Source organism: Tachyglossus aculeatus, chromosome 3, assembly GCF_015852505.1.
Source record: "Tachyglossus aculeatus isolate mTacAcu1 chromosome 3, mTacAcu1.pri, whole genome shotgun sequence".
NCBI lineage: Eukaryota > Metazoa > Chordata > Mammalia > Monotremata > Tachyglossidae > Tachyglossus > Tachyglossus aculeatus.
Genome location: NC_052068.1, coordinates 58,038,764 through 58,066,302, shown reverse-complemented (window position 1 = coordinate 58,066,302; position 27,539 = coordinate 58,038,764). Strand labels below are relative to the sequence as shown.

General features: G+C 45.2%; 1 protein-coding gene across 1 annotated transcript in view; it reads left to right on the top strand.

Moving 5' to 3' along the window:
• Nucleotides 1–26,117, top strand: part of C9 (complement C9) — a 70,503-nt gene extending 44,386 nt beyond the window's left edge. The window contains exons 8-12 of the mRNA XM_038743300.1: nucleotides 3,180–3,308; nucleotides 11,506–11,684; nucleotides 16,987–17,215; nucleotides 23,180–23,376; nucleotides 25,912–26,117. Coding sequence (XP_038599228.1) covers nucleotides 3,180–3,308; nucleotides 11,506–11,684; nucleotides 16,987–17,215; nucleotides 23,180–23,376 — 734 coding nt within the window. The 3' untranslated portion in view covers nucleotides 25,912–26,117. The remainder of the gene's footprint in view (nucleotides 1–3,179; nucleotides 3,309–11,505; nucleotides 11,685–16,986; nucleotides 17,216–23,179; nucleotides 23,377–25,911) is intronic.
• The last annotated feature ends 1,422 nt before the right edge of the window (nucleotides 26,118–27,539 follow it).

Below are 27,539 nucleotides of genomic sequence, written 5' to 3'. Positions count from 1 at the left end.
AACAAAATAAAATAAATAGAATAGATATGTACAGGTAAAATAAGTAAATAAATAAATACAGTAGTAAATATGTACAAACATATATACATATATACAGGTGCTGTGGGGAAGGGAAGGAGGTAAGATGGGGGGATGGAGACAGGGATGAGGGGGAGAGGAAGGAAGGGGCTCAGTCTGGGAAGGCCTCCTGGAGGAGGTGAGCTCTCAGTAGGCCTTGAAAGGAGGAAGAGAGCTAGCTTGGTGGATGGGCAGAGGGAGGACATTCCAGGCCCGGGGGATGATGTGGGCCGGGGGTCGATGGCGGGACAGGCGAGAACGAGGTATGGTGAGGAGATTAGCGGCAGAGGAGCGGAGGGTGCAGGGTGGGCTGTAGAAGGAGAGAAGGGAAGTGAGGTAGGAGGGGGCGAGGTGATGGACAGCCTTGAAGCCCAGGGTGAGGAGTTTCTGCCTGATGCGCAGATTGATTGATAGCCACCGGAGATTTTTGAGGAGGGGAGTAATATGCCCAGAGCGTTTCTGGACAAAGACAATCTGGGCAGCAGCATGAAGTATGGATTGAAGTGGGGAGAGACACGAGGATGGGAGATCAGAGAGAAGGCTGATGCAGTAGTCCAGACGGGATAGGATGAGAGCTTGAACGAGCAGGGTAGCGGTTTGGATGGAGAGGAAAGGGCGGATCTTGGCAATGTTGCGGAGCTGAGACCGGCAGATTTTGGTGACGGCTTGGATGTGAGGGGTGAATGAGAGAGCGGAGTCGAGGATGACACCAAGGTTGCGGGCTTGTGAGATGGGAAGGATGGTAGTGCCGTCAACAGAGATGGGAAAGTCAGGGAGATGGCTGGGTTTAGGAGGGAAGACAAGGAGTTCAGTCTTGGACATGTTGAGCTTTAGGTGGCGGGCAGACATCCAGATGGAGATGTCCTGAAGACAGGAGGAGATGCGAGCCTGGAGGGAGGGGGAGAGAGCAGGGGCAGAGATGTAGATCTGGGTGTCATCAGCGTAGAGATAATAGTTGAAGCCGTGGGAGCGAATGAGGTCACCAAGGGAGTGCGTGTAGATTGAGAACAGAAGGGGACCAAGCACTGAACCTTGGGGAACCCCCACAGTAAGGGGATGGGAGGGGAAGGAGGAGCCTGCAAAAGAGACTGAGAATGAACGACCAGAGAGATAAGAGGAGAACCAGGAGAGGACGGAGTCTGTGAAGCCAAGGTCAGATAGCGTGTTGAGGAGAAGGGGGTGGTCCACAGTGTCGAAGGCAGCTGAGAGTTCGAGGAGGATTAGGACAGAGTATGAGCCGTTGGATTTGGCAAGCAGGAGGTCATTGGTGACCTTTGAGAGGGCAGTTTCCATGGAATGTAGGGGACGGAAGCCAGAATGGAGGGGGTCGAGGAGAGAGTTGTTGTTGAGGAATTCGAGGCAGCGCGTGTAGACAATTCGTTCAAGGAGTTTGGAAAGGAATGGTAGGAGGGATATGGGGTGATAATTAGAAGGTGAGGTGGGGTCAAGGAGGGTTTTTTTAGGATGGGAGAGACATGGGCATGTTTGAAGGCAGAGGAGAAGGAACCAGTGGAGAGTGAGTGTTTGAAGATGGAAGTTAAGGAGGGGAGAAGGGATGGAGCGAGAGATTTCATGAGATGAGAGGGAATGGGGTCTGAAGCACAGGTGGCCGGAGTAGCACTTGAGAGGAGGGAGGAGAGCTCCTCTGAGGATACTGCTGGGAAGGATGGGAGAGTAGCAGAGAGTGTTGAGAGCCGGGGGGTTGGAGAAGGGGGGGGAAGTGACATTGGGGAGATCGGACCTGATGGATTTAATTTTGTTAATGAAGTAGGAGGCCAGATCGTTGGGGGTGAGGGAAGGAGGAGGGGGAGGAACCGGGGGCCTGAGAAGGGAGTTGAATGTACGGAAGAGCTGGCGTGGGTGATGGGCATGGGTGTCAATAAGGGAGGAGAAATAGTTTTGTCTGGCAGAGGAGAGGGCTGAGTTAAGGCAGGAAAGAATGAACTTGAAGTGAACGAGGTTGGCATGGTGTTTAGACTTTCGCCAGCAGCGTTCGGCAGCTCGAGCATAAGAGCGAAGGAGGCAGACAGTGGCAGTGATCCAGGGCTGTGGGTTAGTGGTACGAGAGCGGCAAAGGGAAAGGGGAGCGAGTGAGTCTAGCTGAGTAGAAAGGGTAGAGTTGAGAGCAGAAATCTGATCATCAAGACTGGGTAGAGAGGAGAGGGCGGCGAGGTGGGGTGTGAGGCTCTCAGAAAGATGGATGGGGTCAAGAGAGTGGAAATCTCTGTGAGGGAGTAATATGGATTTACAGGGGAAAGGAGTGTGAGTGAGGAGGCAGGTGAAAAGATTATGATCAGAGAGAGGGATTTCAGAGTTGGTGAGGGTGGACAGAGTGCAGCGATAGGAGATGATGAGGTCGAGGGTATGACCAAGTTGGTGAGTGGGTGAGGTGGGGTGGAGCAAGAGGTTGGCAGTGTCGAGGAGAGATAGATGGCGGGTGGCAGAGGAGTCATCAGGGATATCCATGTGGATGTTGAAGTCTCCGAGGATCAGAGTGTCTAACAACTGTATTGTACTTTACTCTCTCAAAGTGCTTAGTACCGTACTCTACACTTAGTAAGTGCTTAGTAAATACCACTGATTAATTGAACAGGTCGTGGGTTCTAATCCTGGCTCCACCACTTGTCAGCTGTGTGACCTTGAACAAGTCATTTCACTTCTCTGGAACTCAGTGACCTCATCTGTGAAAATGGGGATTGAGATTTTAAGTTCCATGTGGGACAGGGACTGTGTCCAACTGGATTTGCTTGATTCCACCCCAGTGCTTAGTACAGGGCCTGGAACATAGTATGTTCTTAACAAATGCCATAATTATCATTGTTATTATTATTATTGTCCTGTGATGGTTGTCTCTGAGATAACCCTCTTCGGAATAAAGGGAGAGGAGAGAAAGGACAATTGCTAAGCATTCACTAGGAATCTTCTAAAGATGTCACACTGACGCAAACCAAAGTTGGTCAAACTTTGGGCCTGAATGGCTACAGGTGGCAACAGAGAGGGAAAACAGCTGCTCTTTGATAGCAAATTTTGACAGTTTTCAAAAAAATCAAACTCCTCATTCTTTTTAATCCAGTAGTAAGATTTCTATGAACTCAGAGTGGATCCGATTCATTCTATTTCAGGTTTTGAAGCCAACGATGTGCAGCGATGCCTTGGGTATAATTTTGATATGACTTTACAGTTGTCAGACATAGAGATCAAACCAGAAATTACAAGTGCTCGGTGCTCCCAGATAACCGTGAAACAGGCCGGTAAGTGAACATTTGCTCTTTATTTGATGTAAAGTGAGGCCTCCTTGAGGGGAGGTCTAAGACTGTTTGATAAACATGGCCCAATCTGTCATCCTTCCCATTCATTCATTCATTCATTCATTCATTCATTCAATTGTATTTACTGAACACTTGCTGTATGCAGAGAACTGTACTAAGCACTTGAGAAGTACAAATTGGCAACATATAGAGATGGTCCCTACCCAACAACGGGCTCACAGTCACAGTCCCGATTTGTCCATGGGGTAGGAAGTGTAGGAAAATGGGGATTCCCGGAGGGGAAATGTCTTGCCTAGGACTCCAAGGTAACATTTGTGAAGCACTTACTATGTGCCAAACACTGTTCTAAGTACTGGAGTAGACACAAGGCAAATGGGTCAGACACCGTCCTGTCTCACATAGGGCTCACAGTCTCAATCCCCATTTCCGGATGAGATAACTGAGGCACAGAGAATCAATCAATCAATCATTCAATCGTATTTATTGAGCGCTTACTGTGTGCAGAGCACGGTACTAAGCGCTTGGGAAGTACAAGTTGGCAACATATAGAGACAGTCCCTACCCAACAGTGGGCTCACAGTCTAGAAAAGTGAAGTGACTTGTCCAAGGTCATGCAGCAGACAAGTGGTGGAGCCAGGATTAGAACCCTGATCCTTCTGACTCCCAGGACTGTGCTCTATGCACTAAGCCAAGCTGTTTGCTGGTAGAGCTGAGCCCTGTGGTCTTCTTTTTCTCCAGGAGACAGTGGATACAGGTGCTTGGTACAGTAATTTGCACACAGTAAGTGCTCAATAAATGATTGAATGAATGAGTGAATGAGGGGAAAGAAGGAGCCTCCAGTCCCTGCTATGGCCCTGGAGGAGGAGGAGGATTGGAAGCAGGTGACCACACCACCTGTTTTCCTAAGACACAGAGCTAAAGATAAGCACCTGGATCCCAAGTTTCCATAGGCATGATGCAGGAAGGATGTCCAGGAGCTAGAAGCCAACATACTACACTGCCTGTGTCCCCTCCCACAGGAGCTCAAACAGACAGGACCCTGGTCAGGTATTTAATTCACCAAATAAACTTCCTTGGTTAGCACAAGAAGCTAACCTCATATCTAACCTCACTGCTTTCCTATTACAACTCAGTCCACGTACTTCCCTCCTCTAATGCCAGTCTTCTCACCATACCTCAGTTTTGTCTATCTAGCCTCTGACCTCTCGCCCACATCCTGCCTCTGGCCTAGAGCACCCTCCCTCTTCTTATCCTAAAGGTAATTATTCCCCCCACCTTAAAAGCCTTTTTGAAGGCACATTTCCTCCAAGATGCCTTCCCTGACTAAGCCCTCATTTCCTTTTCTCCCACTCCCTTCTGCATCACCCTGTTTTCCTCCTTTTATTCACCACCCCCTCCTCAGCTTCATGGCTCTTATGTACATATCCGTAATTTATTTCTATTATTGTCTGTCTCCCTCTCCATTCATTCAATTGTATTTATTGAGCGCTTACTGTGTGCAGAGCAGAGCTCTCTAAACTGTAAGCTCGCTGTGGGGAGGTAATTTGTCTGTTATATTGTTCTATTGTACTCTCTCAAGTGCTTTTTACAGTGCTGTGCAGACAGTAAGTGCTCAATAAATACAGTTGATTGATCAGTCTAGCCCCGGGGCAAAGGACTGAAAAGCTGGAAGTTACTAATAATTGTGGTACTTGTTAGGTGCTTACTATGTGCCAAGCACTGTTCTAAGCGCTGGAGTAGATACAAGTTAAACAAATTGGACACTGTCCCTGTCCCATGTAGGGTTCACACTCTTAATCCCCATTTTTTTTACAGATGAGGTAACTGAGGCTCGGAGAAATTAAGTGACTTGCCCAAGGTAACACAGCAGTCAAGTAGTGAAATGGATTAGAACCCATTAGGCCCAGCTCTACCGAGGCCCCCTAATTCTGGCTGGTCCAGGTGATGCCCAGCAGATGTCCAAATGCCCATGACCCCCACCTTTCTGGCACCCCCCATTCCCACCATCCCATTTCCATCCTCAGACAGTACAAATGTGGATGGGAGATAGTGGTGATGGGAGGAGGAGCAGCGTTTGAGGGAGGAGGCCTCAACGAGGTTGGCCCGGGAGAAGGACAGGAGAATGTGGTGCCGAGCCACTTTGAGAAGACTTTCTCCAACGTCATCAATCAATCAATCAATCGTATTTATTGAGCACTTACTGTGTGCAGAGCACTGTACTAAGCGCTTGGGAAGTACAAGTTGGCAACATATAGAGACAGTCCCTACCCAACAGTGGGCTCACAGTCTAAAAGACTAAAATCCTCATAGTCTATCCTTGCCCTCGTGCACCCTTGCATTAATCAGTATCAGGCCATTCACTGAGTTTACAGATCCTCATCTTCAGTTCAATGTGTTTGTCATCTCTCCCATTGGTTTAAAAGAGGCACCCGAATCAGGTTCTAGATCAGCTTAAAGTGCAACATCTCAACCAGAGTGCTCCAAAGTGGATTCTCAACCAGAATCCACAGACTCGATCCCTCCTCCAGTGAGGAAAAGAGCACTGGGTCACCATTGTACTCTTCCATGTGTTTAGTACGGGGCTCTGCACATTCACTCATTCATTATATTTATTGAGCACTTACCATGCGCAAAGCATAGTAAGTGCTCAGTAAATACCATTGATGATTGATCTGTTGAAAGGGGAGAGGGAAGAGGACATCTTTCAAGAAGAGACAACAGGAAGGGAAATAGGGAGACATTAAGAGTGGTGGGGAAAAGAAGAAAAAACTAGAGATTTTAGAAACACTTCTGTTTTCCTAAGTGCTGTCACATCCATTCTCTCATTTATCCATGCGTTATCCCTGAGATAAAGGGAGGGGCAGGAGGTTGTTATAACCATTTTACAGAAGAGGAAATTGAGAAACAGAGAAATGAAGTGACTTGCTCAAGGTCTCTTAACAAGCCAATGACAGAGAGAAGACTTGAACCCAGCCCAGAATCTTCCAGCTAGACCCGACAGATACGGCAATGGGGTAAAAGAGACTCAAGATGAGTCTTACGCCTGGTTAGAGAAATGGTCTATGATGAATCAAGTGCCGACTCTAGTCAGAAGCAGAGGAGAATTCAGGTTTCCAAAGGGGAAAGGTGTGGATTGTAAGAAAGCACTCTCATTTTTGAACAACTTCACCCGAAGAAAATCCTTCTCTGCTGTTCCCGGGACCACTGGAGGAGACCCTCAGGGGACTGTGGGTAGAAAAGTTCAGTCGCTTTCCGGCCTGCTGGTGAAGACTGGAAGCAGTCCATCAGATATAATAATAATAATGATGGCATTTATTAAGTGCTTACTATGTGCAAAGTACAGTTCTAAGTGCTGTATAAGCTGGGAAGCAGAGAGTTGAATCATCAAGATGACAAGCTGGAAAAACAGCTAAAGAGATTTTAAAAAAGATTTCCCAGACCATAATATATATATATATATATATCAGTGAGCCCCAGTGGTCGCCTTTTTGAATTAAGTGAGCAGTTAATCACATCGTGTTTAATTGAGAAGCCCCCAAGAGTAACTGATGATATTCTCCGCAACATTCTCCGCAATGTCTCCGCAACATTGCCAAGATCCGCCCTTTCCTCTCCATCCATACCGCTAACCTGCTCATTCAATCTCTCATTCTATCCTGTCTGGACTACTGCATCAGCCTTCTCTCTGATCTCCCATCCTCGTGTCTCTCTCCATTTCAATCCATTCTTCATGCTGCTGCCCAGATTATCTTTGTCCAGAAACGCTCGGGGCATATTACTCCCCTCCTCAATAATCTCCAGTGGCTACCACTCAATCTGCGCATCAGGCAGAAACTCCTCACCCTGGGCTTCAAGGCTGTCCATCACCTCGCCCCCTCCTACCTCACCTCCCTTCTCTCCTTCTCCAGCCCAGCCCGTACCCTCCGCTCCTCTGCCGCTAATCTCCTCACCGTACCTCGTTGTCGCCTGTCCCGCCATCGACCCCCGGCCCATGTCATCTCCCGGGCCTGGAATGCCCTCTCTCTGCCCATCCGCCAAGTTAGCTCTCTTCCTCCCTTCAAGGCCCTACTGAGAGCTCACCTCCTCCAGGAGGCCTTCCCATACTGAGCCCCTTCCTTCCTCTCCCCCTCGTCCCCCTCTCCATCCCCTCAATCTTACCTCCTTCCCTTCCCCACAGCACCTGTATATATGTTTGTACATATTTATTACTCTATTTATTCATTTATTTATTTTACTTGTACATATCTATTCTATTTTATTTTGTTAGTATGTTTGGTTTTGTTCTCTGTCTCCCCCTTTTAGACTGTGAGCCCACTGTTGGGTAGGGACTGTCTCTATATGTTGCCAATTTGTACTTCCCAAGAGCTTAGTACAGTGCTCTGCACACAGTAAGCGCTCAATAAATACGATTGATGATGATGATGATGATATTCGTTAAGCGCTTACTGTGTCAAGCACTGTTTTAAGCACTTAGATACAGCTAATCAGAAGCCCCCATGAGTCACTGATGATATTTGTTAAGCACTTATTGTGTCAAGCACTGTTCTAAGCACTGGGATAGATACAAGCTAATCAGGTTGGACACAGTCCTTGTCCCATATGGGGCTCACAGTCTTAATTCCCATTTTATGGATGAGGTAACTGAGGCACTGAGAAGTTAAATGACTTGCCCAAGGTCACACAGCAGCACCCAGTAGGATTTGAACACAGGTATTTCTGACTTCCAGGCCTGTGTTCTAGCCACTAGCCCACACTGCTTCCCACTAACTGGGGCCCCACTTGAAAGGCTCTGGCCATGCATGACCTCAGGGACTTAATCAATCAATCAATCAATCAATGGTATTCATTGAGTCCTTATTGTGTGCAGAGCACTGTACTAATCACTTGGGAGAATACAGTATAACAGAGTTGGTAGACACATTCCTACAGGCAGCACTGCTTATTGGATAGAACACAGGCCTGGGAGTAGGAAGGCCCTGGGTTCTAATCCTGGCTCCTCCACATGTCTGCTGTGTGACCTTGGGGAAGTCACTTAGTTCCCTCATCTGTGAAATGGGGATAAGAGTGTGAGCTCCATGTGGGACAGGGACTGTGTCCATCTTGATTAACTTGTATCTATCCCAGCTTAGAATGGTGTGTGCCACATAGTAAGCACTTAATAAGTACCATAATGATAATAATAATAATTCCCTGGCCACAACAAGCTAAAAAGCGGTGGTAGCCCCGGGCCTCTACAAACTTAAAACTCTGGGAAGCTTCTGCTTTGAGTGGGCTCTCAGTGACCTGATGAGGCAGTTCCATGGCACAGTGGCTAGAGAATGGGACTGGAGTCAGAAGAGCATGAGTTCTAATTCTGGCTCTGCCACAATTGCTATGTGACCTTGGTAAAGTCCCTTCACTTTCCTGGGCCTCAGTTATCTCATCTGTAAAATGGTTATTGAGAGTGTGAGTGCCATGTGGGACAGGAACTGTGTCCAACCACATTTGCTTTAATCCACCCCAGTGCTTAGTACAGTGCCTGGCACATAGTAAGCACTTAACAAATACCATTATTATTATTATTATTATTATTATTATTATTATTATTATTATCATTCCAGCTCAAATCCCCTGTACTACCAGACTTGAGGGGCTCAAGCAGCGTGGCTTAGTGGAAAGAGCCCGGGCTTTGGAGTCAGAGGTCATGGGTTCAAATCCCGGGCTCCACCACTTATCAGCTGTGTGACTTTGGACAAGTCACTTAACTTCTCTGGGCCTCAGTTACCTCATCTGTAAAATGGGGATGAAGACTGTGAGCCCCCCGGGGGACAACCTGATCACCTTGTTAACCTCCCCAGTGCTTAGAACAGTGCTTTGCACATAGTAAGCACTTAATAAATGTTATCATTATTATTATTATGTTGTCTTATGTGCTACTTTGTATTTACTTTATTTCATATGTTCTACTGTCTCTGTCCCGAGACTTTTCCCCACCTTATTCTTAGATTGTGAACAGGGATGGGGACTATGTCTAACTCTAACCTGTGCATTTTTTCCCAACACTTTTTACAGTGCTCTGCACAGAGTAAGCTCCTAATGAACAGTAGGACTACAACCAGTAGAATTCACCTCTTTTTCTGTATTCCTAAGAGGATTTGAGAGCTGCACTTAGGTAAAAGCAATATAGTTTTCCTAATTCATTCAATCATATTTTTTGAGTGCTAACTGTGTGCAGAGCACTGTACTAAGCGCTTGGGAAGTACAAATCGGCAACATTTAGGGACGGTCCCTACGCAACAATGGGCTCACAGGCTAGAAGGGGGAGACAGACGACAAAACAAATGTTTCCTAATGTAGAGGAATGTCACCCAGTGGAAAGCGCATAGGCTTGGAAGTCAGAACGACCTGTGTCCTAATCCTGGCTCTGCCACTTACCTATTATAAGTAGGTACTGGGCGAGTCACCTAACTTCTCTGTCCCTCCGTTCCATCATCTACAAAATGGGCATTCAATACCTGTTCTCCCTCCTACTTAGAGTAGGATTTTGTATCTATTCCAGTGCTTAATACAGTGCTTGGCACGTAGTAAGAGCTTAACAAATACCATGATGCTGCTGATGACGATGATGATGGACAGTGGAGTGTTAGATTATGAAATCCTCTGATCCTTCCAAAGGAGCAAATGAGATGAACATCAAGTAGGTGATGGGAGATGTAGATTGGAAGCTCGTTGTGGGCAGAGAATGTGTCTACCAACTCTGTTGTATTGTACTTTCCTGAGTGCTTAGTACAGTGCTCTGTACACAAGGAACACTCAATAGATACCACTGATGATGATCTAGGCCAACACCAGTTGGGCTGAGTCTTTAAACAAGCAGAGTGGCCTAGTGGATAGATCATGGCCCTGGGAGTCCGAAGGACATGGGTGCTAACCCCAGTTCCACCACTTGTCTGCTGTGTGACCTTGGGCAAGTAATTTCTCTGTGCCTCAGTTCCCTCATCTATAAAAATGGGGATTAAGACTTTCTGTCAGGTGGGAAACAGTCCATGACCCACATTCATTCAATCATATTTATTGAGCACTTACTGGGTGCAGAACAGTGTACTAAGCGCTTAGGAAGTACAAATCGACAACATATAGAGAGATGGTCCCTACCCAACAACGAGCTCACAGTCTAGAAGGGGGAGACAGACAAAAAAAGAGCCCCACATGAGGCTCACAGTCTTAATACTCATTTTATAAATGAGATAACTGAGTCACAGAGAGTTTAAGTGACTTGCCCAAGGTCACATAGCAGACAAGTGGCAGAGCCAGGATTAGAACCCAGATCCTTCCAACTCCCAGGCCACCGTTCTATCTACTAGGCCACACTGCTTCTCAGCACCTGGTACATAGTATTAATCATTCAATCTTATTTACTGAGCGCTTACAGTGTGCAAAGCACTGTATTAAACAGTTCAGAGATTAATAATAATAATAATAATGGCATTTATTAAGCACTTACTATGTGCAAAGCACTGTTCTAAGCACTGGGGAGGTTGCAAGATGATCAGGTTGTCCTACGGAGGGCTCACAGTCTTAACTCCCATTTTACAGATGAGGGAACTGAGGCACAGAGAAGTTAAGTGACTTGCCCAAGGTCACACAGCTGACAATTGGCAGAGCCAGAATTTGAATCCATGACCTCTGACTCCAAAGCCTGTTTTCTTTCCACTCAGCCACGCTGCTTCTCTTCTAATTACGGTATAACAGTATAACGGTATAACAGATTATGGTATAACAATAAACAGACACATTCCCTGCCCACAGTGAGCTTATGATCTAGAGGGAGTTTACTTAACACCCATTACAGTTATTAATTTGCAACTTTTTTTAAGAGAAACAGTATGGCTTATTGGAAAGAGTAAGGGCCTGGGAGTCAGAAGGACCTGGATTCTAATCCCGGCGCCACCACTTGTCTGCTGTGTGACCTTGGGAAAGTCACTTCACTTCTCTGTGCCTCAGGTTCCTCATCTGTAAAATGGGGATTAAGATTGTGAGCCCCATGTGGGACAGGGACTGTGTCCCTGTCTCCAAACTGATTTGCTCGTAACGACCCCAGAGCTTAGTACAGTGCCTGACACAGAGTAAAGGCTTAACAAATAACACACCTATTATTATCATTATTAACTCTCCATGTTTCTTTTCACTCCCTCTGCAGGGGAAACCAACCATAAGAATGTTATAGACGATGTCATAGTGATGATAGAAGGAGGAACCGTAGAGCAAGCCGCCAAACTGAGAGAAAAGCTGACGAGTGGAGCTACGGCGGTGGATGCCAGTTACTTTGTAGACTGGGCAGCCTCCCTCCGGGATGCACCTGTTCTCATCCACCGGACGGTGAGGAACGCTATCTCCGAGCTGAGGCTAGAGCTTACCCTTGGTGACAAACCCAACTCCTATTCATTCATTCATTTCTTCATTCATTCAATCGAATTTATTGAGCGCTTACTGTGTGTAGAGCACTGTACTAAGCACTTGGGAAGTACAAGTTGGCAACCTATAGAGACGGTCCCTACCCAACAAAAGGCTCACAGTCTAGAAGGGGGAGACGGACAACAAAACAAAACATGTAGACAGGTGTCAAAATTGTCAGAACAAATAGAATTAAAGCTATATGCATATCCCACTGTTGGGTAGGGACTGTCTCTATATGTTGCCAACTTGTACTTCCCAAGAGCTTAGTACAGTGCTCTGCACACAGTAAGCGCTCAATAAATACGATTGATTGATTGATTGATTAACAAAAATAGAATAGTAAATATGTACAAGTAAAATAGAGTAATAAATCTATACAAATATGTACAAGTGCTGTAGAGAGGTGAAGGAGGTAGGGCGGGGGATGGGGAGGAGGAGAGGAAAAAGGGGATTCAGTCTGGGAAGGCCTCCTGGTGGAGGTGAGCTCTCAGTAGGGCTTTGAAGGGAGGAAGAGAGCTAGTTTGGCAGATGTGTGGAGGGAGGGCATTTCAGGCCAGGGGAAGGATGTGGGCCGGGGGTCGACGCCGGGACAGGTGAGAATGAGGTACAGTGAGGAGGTTATGAATGAATAATGAATAATCAATCCTATAAATAATAATAATAATAATAATGGCATTTGTTAAGCACTTACTAGGTGCGAAGCACTGTTCTAAACTCTGGGGGGATACAAGGTGATCAGGTTGTCCCACGTGGGGCTCACAGTCTTAATCCCCATTTTACAGATGAGGTAACTGAGGCCCAGAGAAGTTATGACTTGCCCAAAGTCACACAGCTGACAAGTGGCAGAGACGGGACTTGAACCCATGACCTCTGACTCCAAAAGCCCTGGCTCTTTCTTGTCCCCTCCTATCTTAGTTCACCGATTTCCTACTACAGCCCTGCCAGTTCACTTCACTCCTCTAATGCCTATCGACTCACTATGCCCTGAGTTCGTCAATCTCAATGCTGGACACTTTGCCCATATCCTCCTCTGGCCTGGAACTCTCTCCCTGCTTCATATGTATTCTGAAAAGTACTGTGGCTTAGTGGAAAGAGCCAGGGCTTAGGAGTCAGAGGTCATGGGTTCTAATCCCGCCTCTGCCACTTGTCTGCTGTGTGACTTTGGGCAAGTCACTTCACTTCTCTGTGCCTCAGTTACCTCATCTGTCAAATGGGGATTAAGATTGTGAGCCCCACGTGGGACAACCTGATCACCTTGTGTCTACCCCAGCGCTTAGAACACTTCCTGGCACATAGTAAATGCTTAACAAATACCATAATAATAATAATAGTAATAATAAAGTATGTGACAGACCTCCACTCCCCCTTCCTTCAAAGCCTTATTAAAATCACATCTCCTCCAAAATCAATCAATCAGTCATATTTATTGAGCGCTTACTGTGTGCAGAGCACTGTACTAAGCGCTTGGGAGAGTACAAGTTAGCACTAAACAGATATTTTTCCTGCCCACAATGATCTTTCCGTCAGAGCTTTAGGAAATCTCAAAAGCTTTTCCAGCCAAGTCATCGGTCCCCACCCTCCCTTCATGTGGAGATTCAGGAAGACGCATTTAAGAACTCTCCTCCTCATGGAAGTCACAAGTTGAGTTTTTCTGAACTGGGGATCAATCAATCAATCAATGGAATTTATTGAACACTTACTGGGTGTGGAGCACTGTACTAAGCACTTGGGAGAGAACGATCTGAGTTGGTAGACACATTCCCTGCCCACAACAAGCCTACAATCTAGAAGTAATACCAGAGTAGGATAATAACCATCCTTTCTTCTGGGTGGCCTTTTTGTCGCATCTGCTCCTTATGAACCCCCTCTATCTCAATCTCTCTCAATGTTGCTTACACATTTTAACCAGAGTTCATTTTTTCCATTTTTCTGCAACCCTGTGCCGTGGTTTCTTTGGCCCTGTCCTTTCTGCTTCCGAAAGAGGAAGTTATGAATGATTTTGCTGATACTCCAGAGAACCCCAGCAACTGTATATCGTTTTGATGCCCAACTGGTCACTGGAATATAAATTATTTCCTCCGCACAAGTAAAGATAACTGTTGGGTAATGCAATCCTGTTGCTTGGTTTGTAGCAGAAAAAGCTTCAAGCCATTTGGGCCAGAAGATGTCACACCCTCAGCACACAATATTGATATTCCATAGGAATTCAACAGGGCATCATTTTAATCAATCCAATCCTAAAGAAAAATTCTAACATTGCCATTCCAAAAGTTATAGTTTGAAGGTGACATTGTTTCCAAGTTGAGCTACTCCTTCAGGTTGAACTTAAACCTCTCCTTGGAGATGGTCTAAGAAAGATATGAATGATATTTTTTGATGCTTGCTCTGTGTAGAGCACTGTATTGGGTTCATACTGGGTGTAGTGCACTGTACTGGATGCCTACTATGTACAACATACTCTACTGGGCACTTACTATGTGCAGAGCACTATACTGGATGTTCAGTTAATTATTCCACTCCCCAAAATCTAGATTGTGGTATAACTAAGATCAGCTTTCTGGCTCAGCTGAATCTTGTGAAATATTTGAAGAACATTTGGGGATATTTGGAAGAGCAGTGAGTTTCTTGAGTACCTGCAATAATAATAACGATGGTATTTGTTAAGTGCTTACTATGTGCCAAGCACTGTTCTAACCACCGGGATAGATACAAGGTTATCAGGTTGTCCCCGTTGGGGCTCCCAGTCTTAATCCCCATTTTACAGATGAGGTAACTGAGACACAGAATTTCTGTCTCAGTTACACTGTCTCAGTTACACAGTTACACTTAGACTTTGGGTTAAAGTGACTTGCCCAAAGTCACACAGCTGACAAGTGGCAGAGTCAGGATTAGAACCCATGACCTCTGACTCCCTGCTCTTTCCACTAAGCCACACTGCTTCTCCAGATGAAATGGATGATGCATACATACAACCTGTTTCTGCGGTGGAGAAAATGAAGATGTGTGAGTTTTCATGCAATCACCTGAATGCCCTACTCTCATTAGTGCCTATGACAATATAGGCTTCTTACTGTTGCTTATATTTACTTTCCTTCTGCATTAAGTGAATGCTATTCAATTAAGCTAAATTTAGTATTTGAAATGTTACCGTGGGCTGGGCAAAGTCATAATGCAAATAGTATCTTATTTCAGTAAGCTTGTTAAGAGAACGGACCATGTCTGTTAATTCTGTTGTATTCTCCCAAGTGCTTAGTACAGTGCTCTGCATTGTCTCTTATTTGTTGCTGAATTGTACTTTCCAAGTGCTTAGTACAGTGTTCTACACACAGTAAGTGCTCAATAAATACGATTGAATGAATAGTAAGAGCTCAATAAGTGCTATTGAGTTATTGATTGAAGAGGAGGAAGGGGAAGAGGAGGAGAAGAATCCACTCAATTTTGATCAAGATTTACAATTAAAATTATGGTATTTGCTAGGCACTTATATTGTGTCATTAATTCATTAATTCAATCGTATTTATTGAGTGCTTACTTTGTGCAGTGCACTGTACTAAGTGCTTGGAAAGTACAGTTCAGCAACAATCAATCAATCAATCAGTCGTATTTATTGAGCACTTACTGTGTGCAGAGCACTGTACTAAGCGCTTGGGAAGTACAAGTTGGCAACATATAGAGACAGTCCCTACCCAACAGTGGGCTCACAGTCTAAAAGGGGGAGACAGAGAACAAAACCAAACATACTAACAAAATAAAATAAATAGAATAGATATGTACAAGTAAAATAAATAAATAAATAGGGTAATAAATATGTACAAACACATATACATATATGCAGGTAGCAACAGAGACAATCCCTACCTAACAATGGGCTCACAGTCTGGAAGGCTGTAGACAGTCATCAAAACAAGTAAACAGGCATCAATAGCATCAGTACAAATGAATAGAATTATACGTATATACATATCATTAATAAAATAAATAGAAAATAGATATGTACATATATACATAAGTGCTGTGGGGTGGGGAGCGGGGAGGGAGTCAGGGCGATGGGGAGGGGAGGAGAAGCCAAGGAAAAGGGGAGCTTAGTTTGGGAAGGCCTCCTTCTCAATTGCTGGGATAGATACAAATTCATCAGTTTAGACAGAATCCCTGTCCCACATAGGGCTCGCAGTCTAAGTAACTAAATGTTTCCTTCCTTAGCTATCACTGGTGACCAGTGTAAGCAATATCTTTGCACGATAGGCGTCTTCAGCAACATCCCAATTTATCGGCAAATGAAATATGCGAAGAGTAAAAAGCACAGGAAGGAAATTATTAATCTAGAAAGTTAAAGTGTGGTCAGAGTTCCACCAGATGAGATATACGAGAAGATGATGGAGTCATAGGGTGGGAACAGGTCCCAGATATCTTGCTCCTAGGAAGACAGGAACCTAGCTCATTCCACAGAAAGTGAGTTGGAGGGGAGAGGGGGACCCTGAAAATCTCCAAGAAAGGAGGTGTCCCAGCTACACTGGGTATGAAACTGTAAGCACTGATTTTTTTAAAAAATAGCATTTTTTAACTGCTTAGGCACTGTACCAGAGAAGTAGCGTGGCTTAATGGAAAGAGCCCGGGATTGGGGGTCAGAGGTCATGGCTTCTAAACCCAGCTCCACCACTTGTCTGCTGTGTGACCTTGGGCAAGTCATTTAACTTCTCTGTGCCTCAGTTACCTCATCTGTAAAATGGGGGTTAAGACTGTGAGCCCCACATGGGACAATCTGATTACCTTGTATCTATCCCAGTGCTTAGAACAGTCATTGGCACATAGTAAGCACTTAACAAATACCATCATCATCATCATTACTATTATTACTAGGATATGTCGTAGATACAAGCTAATCAGGTTGAATATAGTCCCTGTCCCACGTGGGCACACAATCTTAATCCCCATTTTACAGATGAGGGAAACGAAGAGCTGAAAAGTGAAGTGACTTACCCAGGATCACTTGGCCACACAAGTGGGAGAGCCGGCATCAGAACCCAGGCCCTTCTGACGCCCAGGGCCATGCTCTTTCCAAGAGGCCACACTGCTTCTTTATTTTGTGAGCTGTTTGTGGCTAGGGAATATGTCTGTTTATTGTTCTAGTTTAGACTCCCAAGAGCTTAGTGCAGTGCTTTACACATGGAAAGTGCTCAATACATAGGACTGAATGAATGAATGAAATTTCTTGTCTCATTCACAGCCATCACCCATATACAATCTGGTTCCAGTGAAAATGAAAGATGCCCAAATAAGGAAGAAAAACTTGGAAAGATCTATCGAAGACTACATCATCGAATTCAACGTGTGCAAATGCCAACCGTGCCAAAATGGCGGGACGGTGATGCTGGTGGACGGGAAGTGCTCATGTTCTTGCAGCCTCTATTTTAAGGGAGTGGCCTGTGAAATCCAACAATCCCCTTTTTCTCCAGGTCAGTTGGCTCTGTCTGATAAGAAGCAGTGCGGTCTAGTGGCTAGAGCCCGGGCCTGGGATTCAGAAGGTCATGGGTTCTAATCCCGGCTCTGCCACTTATCAGCTGTGGGGCCTTGGGAAAGTCACTGCACTTCTCCGGGCCTCAGTTACCTCATCTGTAAAATGGGGACGAGACTGTGAGCCCCACATGGGACACAGACTGTTTCCAATCCAATTTGTTTTTACCCACTCAGTGCTTAGTACAGTGCCTGGCACTTAACAAATGCCATAATCATTATTAATTATTATTATTAGGTCAATGAATGATGCGTTAACCCTCAATTGGCATCTCTTGCTAACCCTGGACCCCTTTGGTCAAAATGCAAGTGATGGCCAAGTAACAATTATTCATGGAAATGGTTGTGGTATTCCTCAATAACATAGGGGAACAACATGGTCTAGTGAATAGAACATGGGCCTGCAAGTTAGAAGGACCTGGATTCTAATACTAGCTCTGCCCCATATCTCCTGTGTGACCTTGGGCAGGTCACTTAATTTTTCTGGGCCTCAGTAACCTCATCTGCAAAATGGGGATTAAGACTGTGAGGCCCATGTGGGACAGGGACTGTGTCCAATCTGATTAACTTGTATCTACCCTGTGCTTAGAACAGTGCTTGGCACATAGTAAGCACTTAATAACTACAATAATTATTATTGTTATTAATCACTTTCTATGTGCCGAGCACTGAGGCAAATTCAAGATAAACAGTTCAGATCCTTGACCCTGTCCCCAAAGGAGCTCACAGTCTCAATGGGTGAATAATAAGAAGAACTGTAGTATTTGATAAATACTCACTGTACTAAGCGCTGGGGTAATTACAAGATAATCAGGTATCTGCTGCTTGTCCGCTGGGTGACCTTAGGCAAATCATCTTACTTCTCGGTGCCTCATTTACCTGATCTGTAAAACTGGGGTGAAGATTGTGAGCCTCACGTGGGACAGGGATTGCGTCAAACCTCCTAACTTTGTATCTCCCCCACTGCTTAAAACATGGTAAGTGCACATAATAAGCCCTTACCAAATACCATCATTATAATCATTTCCCACATGGCACTCACAGTCTAAGTAGGAGGGAGAACAGGGATTGAATCCCCATTTTGTTATTGAGGGAACCTGAGTCACAGAAAAGTTATATGACTTGCCCAGTGTCACAAAACAGACAGGTGGAAGAGCCAAGATTAGAATCCTGTTCCCCTAACACCTAGGCCTGTGTTCTTTCCCTAGGCCAGACTGCTTCCCCTAGGCCAGACTGCTTCCCCAAGGAGTAGCAAGGCCTAGGGGAAGAGAGTCATAAGAGTGAAAAAGGAACAACTATAAATTAAAAGTTCAAAAGTCCAAACTAGCAATGTTTCAGTAAATAGCACAATATGGAAGGACTAAGTAGCCCTCAGGTTGTTCATGGTCCAAATACAGTCCTTAGTTATAAACTGCCCTAGATTTTCCTACATTTTAATGGATCAATGGTATTTATTGCACGCTCACTGTACGCTGAGCACTGGACTAAGCAGTTGGGAAAATAACATATATCCCAGCTGGTAGCAAGAATGGGGCTTCCATCCAGTGGAACTGTTTGGAAGCTGACCCAGAAATAGTGGGAGTGTGATATGATGGGTAACTGAAATCCACAGGTAATTCGAAAGCTTCACGTTGGACAGTATTTTCAACCTTCTCCCCAGTCACCACACCATTAACCAAAACAGGGACTATCAGGTAGCCAGATGGACTGGTATTTTCACTCTCCGTTTGACCTCGTTCATCTTCTGCTAAAAAAAAAAAAACTAATGAACAGTGAACTAGCTCAAAAATGGTGGGCACTGGAGAGAGAAGAGAAAGCCTCAAAGGGTCTGGAGTGAATAAGTGCTTAGTTCAGTGCTCTACACACAGTGCTCAATAAACACCGTTGATGATGATGAGTGAAAAATTGCTTTAACTCCCTCCTGACTCAATTTTCTTTAAGCATAATGATAAAGGCAAGTCTGATTTTACTTGCTGTAGGTGTCCCTCTGAGGAAAAAAAAGAGAAATAATGACTATGTTATCATTACTGTGTATTGGGAGCATAAACTATATGCCAAGCATAATGACAAAACCAAAGGAGAGCAGCACCAATGGCCTAGTGGAAAGAACAGGATCCTGGCAGTCAAAAGATCTGGCTTCTAATCCCAGTTCTGGCACTTGTTCGCTGTGTAGCCGTGGGTAAACCAATTAAGCCACTTGGAGAAGCATCATGGTCTAGTGGATAGAGCATGGGTCTCGGATGTGATAGAGCATGGGTAGGTCATGGGTTCTAGTCCCTGCTCCACTACTTGTCTGCTGTGTGACCTTGGGCAAATCACTTCATTTCCTTCTGCCTCAGTTATCTCATCTGTAAAATGGGGATTGAAACTGTGAGCCCCACAAGGGAGAGGAACTGTGTCCAACCCTATATGTTTGTATCCACTCCAGTTCTTAGTAATAATAATAATAGTATTTGTTAAGCGCTTACTATGTGCCAAGCACTGTTCTAAGCACTGGGGTAGATACGAGGTAATCAGGTTGTCCCATGTAAGGGCTCACAGTCTTAATCCCCATTTTACAGATGACATAACTGAGGCACAGAGAAGTTAAGTGACTTGCCCAAAGTCACCCAGCGGTTAGAACAGTGCTTTGCACATAGCGCTTAATAAATGCCATCATCATCATCACACAGGAGACAAGTGGCAGAGCTGGGATTAGAACTCACAACGTCTGACTCCCAACCCTTTGCTCTTTCCAGTAAGCCAGGCTTCTTCTGTGGCACACAGTAAGCATGTCTCAAATACCACAATTTTTATTATGATTACTTAGCTTTTCTGTGCCCCAGGTACCTCATCTGTTAAATGGGGATTAAATCCTCCTCCCTCCAACTAAGACTGTGAGCCCCATGTGGGAGAGGGACTGTGTCCAACCTGATTTCTCTTGAATAATCAGGACCGTGTCAGTGAAGCCAAAGTGAGGTAAAGCTTCAAGGAAAAGAGGTGGTCTACAGTGTCGAAGGCAGCTGAGAGGTGTAGAAAGATTAGGATGGAGTAGAGGCCATCAGATTTGGTGAGAATAAATCCTGGCTCTGCCAATTGTCAGCTGTGTGACTTTGGGCAAGTCACGTCACTTCTCTGGGCCTCAGTTACCTCATCTGTAAAATGGGGATGAAGACTGGGAGCCCCCCGTGGGACAACCTGATCACCTTGTAACCTCCCCAGCGCTTAGAACAGTGCTTTGCACATAGTAAGCGCTTAATAAATGCCATAAAAAAAATAAGATCAGTGTTTATTTTAGAGAGGGATGTTTCCATAGAGTGAAGGGGGCGGAAGCCAGTTTGGAAGGCAGGTAGGAGAGAATTGCAGGAGAGGAAATGGAGGCAGGGGATTAAGCAGCCTGGCTTAGTAGTTGAAACACAGGCCTGGAAGTCGGAAGGTCATGGGCAAGTGACCTTGGGCAAGTGCTTCACTTCCCTGTGACTCAGTTATCTGTAAAATGGGGATTGAGACTGTGAGCCCCACATGGGACAGGGACAGTGTCCAACCTGTGTGATTCCTGTGTTCTTGGCCTGGTATTCCTTGGGAATGGCTCTGACACTGGGCTAAACTATCCTCCTCTTCCTCCTTATCACCATCATAATTGTGGTACTTGTTAAGGGCTTACTATATACCAAGCACTGGACTAAGCCCTGGGATAGATACAACCTAATGAGGCTGGACACAGTCTCTGTCCCTCGTGGGGCTCACAATCAAAGGGGAAGGGACAACTGGTATCTCATCCTCACATATACAGTTAAAGAAACCAAGGCACAGCATGGTTAATTAACTTGCCTAAATTCGCACAGCAGACAAATGGCAGAGCCAGGTTTAGAACTCAGGTCTCTTGACTCTCAGGCCTGTGCTCTTTCTCCTAGGCATCCTGCTTGTGGGCAGGGAATGTGTCTACCCACTCTATTATATTGTACTGTCCCAAGTACTTAGTACAGTCCTCTGCACACCATAAGTGCTCAATAAATACAATTGGTTGATTGATTCTCATGTTAAGTACTAGTCCACACAGTCTTCAGAAGCCCAAACAGCAACTCACCCAATAGCCAACTAATGTGAGGGGAGCACTGGAGGCCTTGAATGCAATAATAATGATGATTATGGCATTTGTTAAGCACTCACTATGTGCCAGGCACTGTTCTAAGTGATGGGGCAGATACAAGATAGGCACATTGGACACAGTCCCTGTCCCACATAGAGTTCATAGTCTTCATCCTCATTTTACAGATGAGGGAACTGAGGCCCAGAGAAGCAAAGTGATTTGCCCAAGGTCACGCAGCAGACAAGCGGTGGAGCTGGGATTAGAACTCATGACCTTCTGATTCCTAGGCCCGTGCTCTATCCACTAGACAATCCTGCTTTCTGGCCTGAACATAATAATAATAATAATAATGATAATAGTACTTGTTAAGTGCTTACTATGTGCAAAGCACTGTTCTAAATGCTGATACAAGTTAATCAGGTTGGTCACAGTCCCTCTCCCACTTGGGGCTCACAGTCTTAAACCCCATTTTACAGATGAGGTAACTGAAACCCAGAGGAGTGAAGTGATTTGCCCAAGGTCACACAGCAGATACATGGCAAAGATGGAATTCAAACCCTTGACCTTCTGATTTCCAGGCCTGTGCTCTATCCATTACGCTGTGCTGCTTCTAGAGTTACAGAACCCAAAACCTCAGCCTCATCGAACCAGTGTACCACACTTCTGCTGGCCATGCAGATAGCATCCCAAACCAGACTCTGCTGGCCCACTGGGCAAATATGTTCGTTTTGGAACTTGCCTTCCAATTCCTCATTTCTCTCTCAGTTGCAAGCAGAGGTAGCAGACACCCCTGGGGAAGAAGGGACTCTATTCAGGAGAGAGAAGGAGGAGGAGAGGGTGGAGATATGCTGCAGGAGCCCAGTAGATGTGGGGTCAGAGACATTTGAGGAGCCTGTGACTCAGTGGCCCCCATTCCGGCCTCAGGGGCCCTTCTCTATCAATACATTTGCTTGGATGCATCTGGTCTACCCTTCCAGCATGGGGCTCAGGTCAGCCATGATTGAAGGCATTCATTCATTCATTCATTCAATCATATTTCTTGAGTACTTTCTGTGCTCAAGGCACCATACTAAGAGCTTGAGAGAGTACAACAGAGGTCATAAGTTCAAATCCTGGCCCCGCCACCTGTCTGTTGTGTGACTTTGGGCAAGTCACTTCACTTCTCTGGGCCTCAGTTACCTCATCTGTAAAATGGGGATTAAGACTGTGAGCCCCCTGCGGGACAACCTGATCACCTTGTAACCTCCCCAGTGCTTAGAACAGTGCTTTGCACATAGTAAGCACTTAATAAATGCCATTATTATTATTATTATTATTACAACAGAACCATAAGCAGACATATTCACTGCCCGCAACGAGCTTACAGTCTAGAGGGGTTGGAAACAGACAGTGGTTCTGGACTTTATCATAGCCTGCCTCCAGTGTCTCTGGTCAGAAAATGAATCCCAGGGTCATGGAGAAGCAGCATGGCTCAGTGGAAACAGCACGGGCTTTGGAGTCAGAGGTCATGGGATCAAATCCCGGCTCCATCAATTGTCAGCTGTGTGACTTTGGGCAAGTCACTTAACTTCTCTGTGCCTCAATGATCTCATCTGTAAAATGGGGATTAAAACTGTGAGCCTCCCCGTGGGACAACCTGATCACCTTGTAACCTCTCCAGCACTTAGAACCATGTTTTGCACATAGCAAGCGCTTAACAAATACCATCATTATTATTACTATTATTATTATGGGTTTCCCCCTGACCTGCATCCAGCTGCGGAGAAAGCGATCGCCAGGTCCAAAGGCTGGAATACTCTAACGCTTGTTGGCCCTCTGTTCCCTTCCGCTATGATAGCCGTTGTCGTGGACGGGAGCTGGAGCTGCTGGTCATCCTGGTCACCGTGTAGGAAGGGAGAGCGCTCCCGGACTCGTCAGTGTGTTAACCCTGCCCCAGGGTCAGGGGGCAGGCCCTGCCAGGGTGACAACGAGGACAAAGTCTACTGCGGGGATGAGGATGAGGAAACTCTGGGCCCGACACCTCGGTCCACATAGGTAGGTGCCTTTCCACTCAGGAGGGCTTTCGTGGGAGTGGGAAGGGGGAGGGATAACATCAACCAGGCCTTGGATAAGTCTCACTTTGGCCAGACTCAAATGCCATTCCATTTTCTTGTCGTTATTGCCGACACTGATGGAGGGATGACTTGGTGCAGCTGAGATAGGGATTAGGAAATATACAAAAAAAAAAGAATTTGTGGACAGTCCCCGTTCACAAGGAGCTAACCATCACTAAGTAGGGGAAAGAGGAACAGAGGAAAATTAAATTTTAAAACATCCAAACTAACCTCAATCACCACTCCACCCTCCATTCCCAGTCCAAAGACAGTAAAATCTCCTCCAGAATATAAATAATTCTCCTCCTCTACTTCCTCTTCCTTCTTCTCCTCCTCCTCTTCCTTCTTCTCCTCCTCCTCTTCTTCTTCCTTTCTTCTTCTTCTTCTTCTTCTTCTTCCTCTTCCTCTTCCTCTTTCTCTTCTTCTTCTTCTCCTCCTCCTCCTCCTCCTCCCCCTCCTTCTTCTCCTCCTCCTCCTCCTCCTTCTTCTCCTTTTCTTCTTCTTCTCCTCATCCTTCTCCTCCTTCTTCTTCTCCTTCTTCTTTTTCTTTTCCTCCTTCTCCTCCTCTCCCTTCTCCTTCTTCTTCTTCTTATTAATGATGTTATTATTAATAATATATCATGGTAATTGTCAAGTGCTTAGTCTGTGTCAAGCACTGTCCTAAGCACTTGGGCAGATATAAGTTGATTAGGTTGGACAGAGTACTCCCTGTCTCACACAGGGCTCACACCTGCTTCCCCCTCCACTTGTTTCAGTTAGGATGCGGAAGCGACTTGGGTGACACATTGAAGAGCTCTGCGCTCATGAGCCCCCAAATTATTTGGCTTCATTGATGAGGAGCTCAACACCTGCTCTCCGCTGCTCCTGTCCTTCCTAAACACTCCGATCGGTTACTCAGCTCCTTTGGTTAAGGGAGCACAAAGCTTCTGACTGCCGCCAAATGCACTCAGACTTTCTTCTCGAACAAAATGTCTCATGAAAAACCAGTAGGTTTGATTCCATTTCATTTCAGTCCAGTGCCAGGAGTCTTTTGGGCTAATACCCAATTTCTTAAAAGAATGGCAGAAAATCACAGTCCTCTTTAGCCAGTTTCCTTTTGCTTACTACTTAAAATTCAGGTGAAAAGGAAATACTCCCATTCAAATTTATCCATGGAGAAGTCAGTTGTTTTCTTTCAATCTAGTATTGGGGCATTTAGGGATGGTGGAAATAACCACAGAATCTATTTTGAATTTCAGAATGGTCAACAGCACATAGAGTATTTTGTTGAGTCCTAAGACTCCTTTTGAGTCTATCTAGTGAAAGCTCTTTGGAAGCAGCATGCTAGAAAGGGTGTAGAGTTACTTAGGGGAAAGAGCCTGGAAGTCAGAGTCAGAAGACTGTTCTCTAATATTAATAATAATAATAATAATGATAACAATTGTGATGTTTGTTAAGCACCTACTCTGTGCCAAATATTGTACTAACTGCTGAGGTAGATTCATGATAAACTGTTCTGCACTTTTCTAGCATTGAGTACAGTACGCCATACTACTAACACTACTACCACTACTAGTACCACTACTACTCATAATAATAACAACAATAATTATTATATTATGATATATTATTATAATATATAATTATAAGAATTTTTATAATTGTGTGATTATACTGATTACTATATATTATTATATAATTATTATGGTACTTGTTAAGTGCTTACTATGTGCTAAGCACTGTTCTAAGCTCTGGGGTTGAAACAAGTTAATTGTGTTGGACACAATCCCTGTCCCACATGGGGCTCACAGTCTTAATCCCCATTTTTCGGATGAGGTAACTGAAGTGAAGAGAAGCGAAGTGACTTGCCCAAGATCACACAGCAAACAAGTGGGGGAGCCAGGATTAGAACCCAGGTCTTTGTGGCTCCCAGGCCTGTGCTCTAATAGGCCACACTGCTTCCCTACTACCACTACTATTACTACTACTGTGCCAGTGCTTAGTACAGTGCCTGGCACATAGTAATAATAATAATAATGATGGCATTTATTAAGCGCTTACTATGTGCAAAGCACTGTTCTAAGCACTGGGGAGGTTACAAGGTGATCAGGTTGTCCCACGGGGGGTCACAGTCTTCATCCCCATTTTACAGATGAGGTAACTGAGGCCCAGAGAAGTTAAGTGACTTGCCCAAGTAAGTGCTTAATGAATAACAAATACCACAGCTATTATTACTACTACTACTACTACTACTACTACTACTACTATTACTACTACTACTACTACTACTACTACTACTACTTCAGATCTAGTCCCACTACTTGGCTCCTGATCTGCTGTGTGACCTTGGCCTCACCTGCTTTGTGTGGCTTACTTTCCTCACCTCTAAAATATGAACAGTAACACCTGCTGCTCTATAGCTCCTAGGAACATTGTGAGGATACTATGGACTATAAGTTCAATTTAAGATCAATTTAAGGTGTTGTTATTTTGACAGGTGATGTCTCCAGACTTGATGGAAGATAGTACAATTTTCAGGGAGAGCCTGCAGTTTCCAGAAATTCTTTAATAAATCAGAGTTCCCTATGCAGAGAGAGAGCAATGAAGCAAACTCAAACCACCTTGCACTGCACATCTCTTCAGGTGGAGAGTGAAGTACAAATAAAAGGCAATAAACTTGTTAATAGAAATGGAACCGCGTCATCCACTGGCTGAATTGGTGTTTTTCTTCTTCTGTTTCTGTTCAAAGCTCCGAATTGAACTCCTGGTCTAATCCCTGGCAAGGTGGAGTTCTTGGTTCTACAAGTCTAGGGAGATTATTTGGTATGGGGGTGCTTTAAAATGTTTGACAGTTTGCTGGGCCAGATAAGATTGGTATTTTTGGAATTCTTGCTATACCTCAAGCACTATGTAAGCACTGGATTCTGCCCACAGCCGATGATCAGAAAAAGACCCTCCCCACAGTAGACACCAAGTACAGTCCTCTGCCCACAGTAGGTGCAAAGACTGTGCTATTATTATTAATCGCATTTACTCATTGAGCACTTACTGTGAGCAAAACACTGTACTAAGCACTTGGGAGAGTACAATATCACACCAGACAGATTCCCTGGCCACACTGTAGAGGCGAGGACAGTGCTCTACCCACAGTAGGTGCTTAGGACAGTGCCCTGAGTACTGCACTCTGCCCAGCGTGTGTGCCGAGTACATGTGTTCTGTCCACAGTGGACACTAAAAAGAGTGCCTAGGTGCCAAGAACCATGCCCTGCCCAAAGATGAATTTGTATTAGAGAAGCAGCGTGGCTCAGTGGAAAGAGCCCGGGGTTTTGAGTCAGAGGTCACAGGTTCAAAGCCCGACTCTGCCAGTTGTCAGCTGTGAGACTTTGAGCAAGTCACTTCACTTCTCTATGCCTCAGTTACCTCATCTGTAAAATGGGAATTAAGACTGTGAGCCCTTCATGTGAAAACCTGATCACCTTGTAACCCCCTCCAGCGCTTAGAACAGTGCTTTGCACATAATAAGTGCTTAATAAATTACATCATTATTATTATTATCAGTGTCCATCTCCCCATCTAGACTATAAGCTTATTTTGGGCAGGGAACGTGTCTGTTAATTGTGTTGTACTCTCCCAAGCACTTAGTGCAGTGCTCTACACATAGTAGGCAGTCACTAAATATGATTGATTGATTGATGGGCACTAAGTTAACCATCAGAGCATTCCTTTGTGCTGCAGTGGGAACCTCAGATTTTACAACAGGTAGACACATTCCCTGGCCAGAAGGAGTTTAGAAATCTAGTTGGGGAGGGGTAACCCAGCCCGGCCCAATCCACAGCTACTGCTGCCTCCACCCAGCCCCAACTGGCCCTGCCTGCCCCTCGCCAATGTCAAGACTGACCACCCACCATGGAAGTGACTGGAGATGCCGGGTGGGAATGGCACTGGGAGGAGCTAAGAGGGAACCAGAAGGACCCACCAGCCCAAGAAGAAATGTATCCAACAGGAAATCAACAGACACAGAGTTGGTTTGTGCAGGAAGACTGGAAATGAGTTCCACCTGACACAATAATAATAATACTTGTATTTATTAAGTGCTATGTGCCAGGCACTGAACTAAGTGCTATG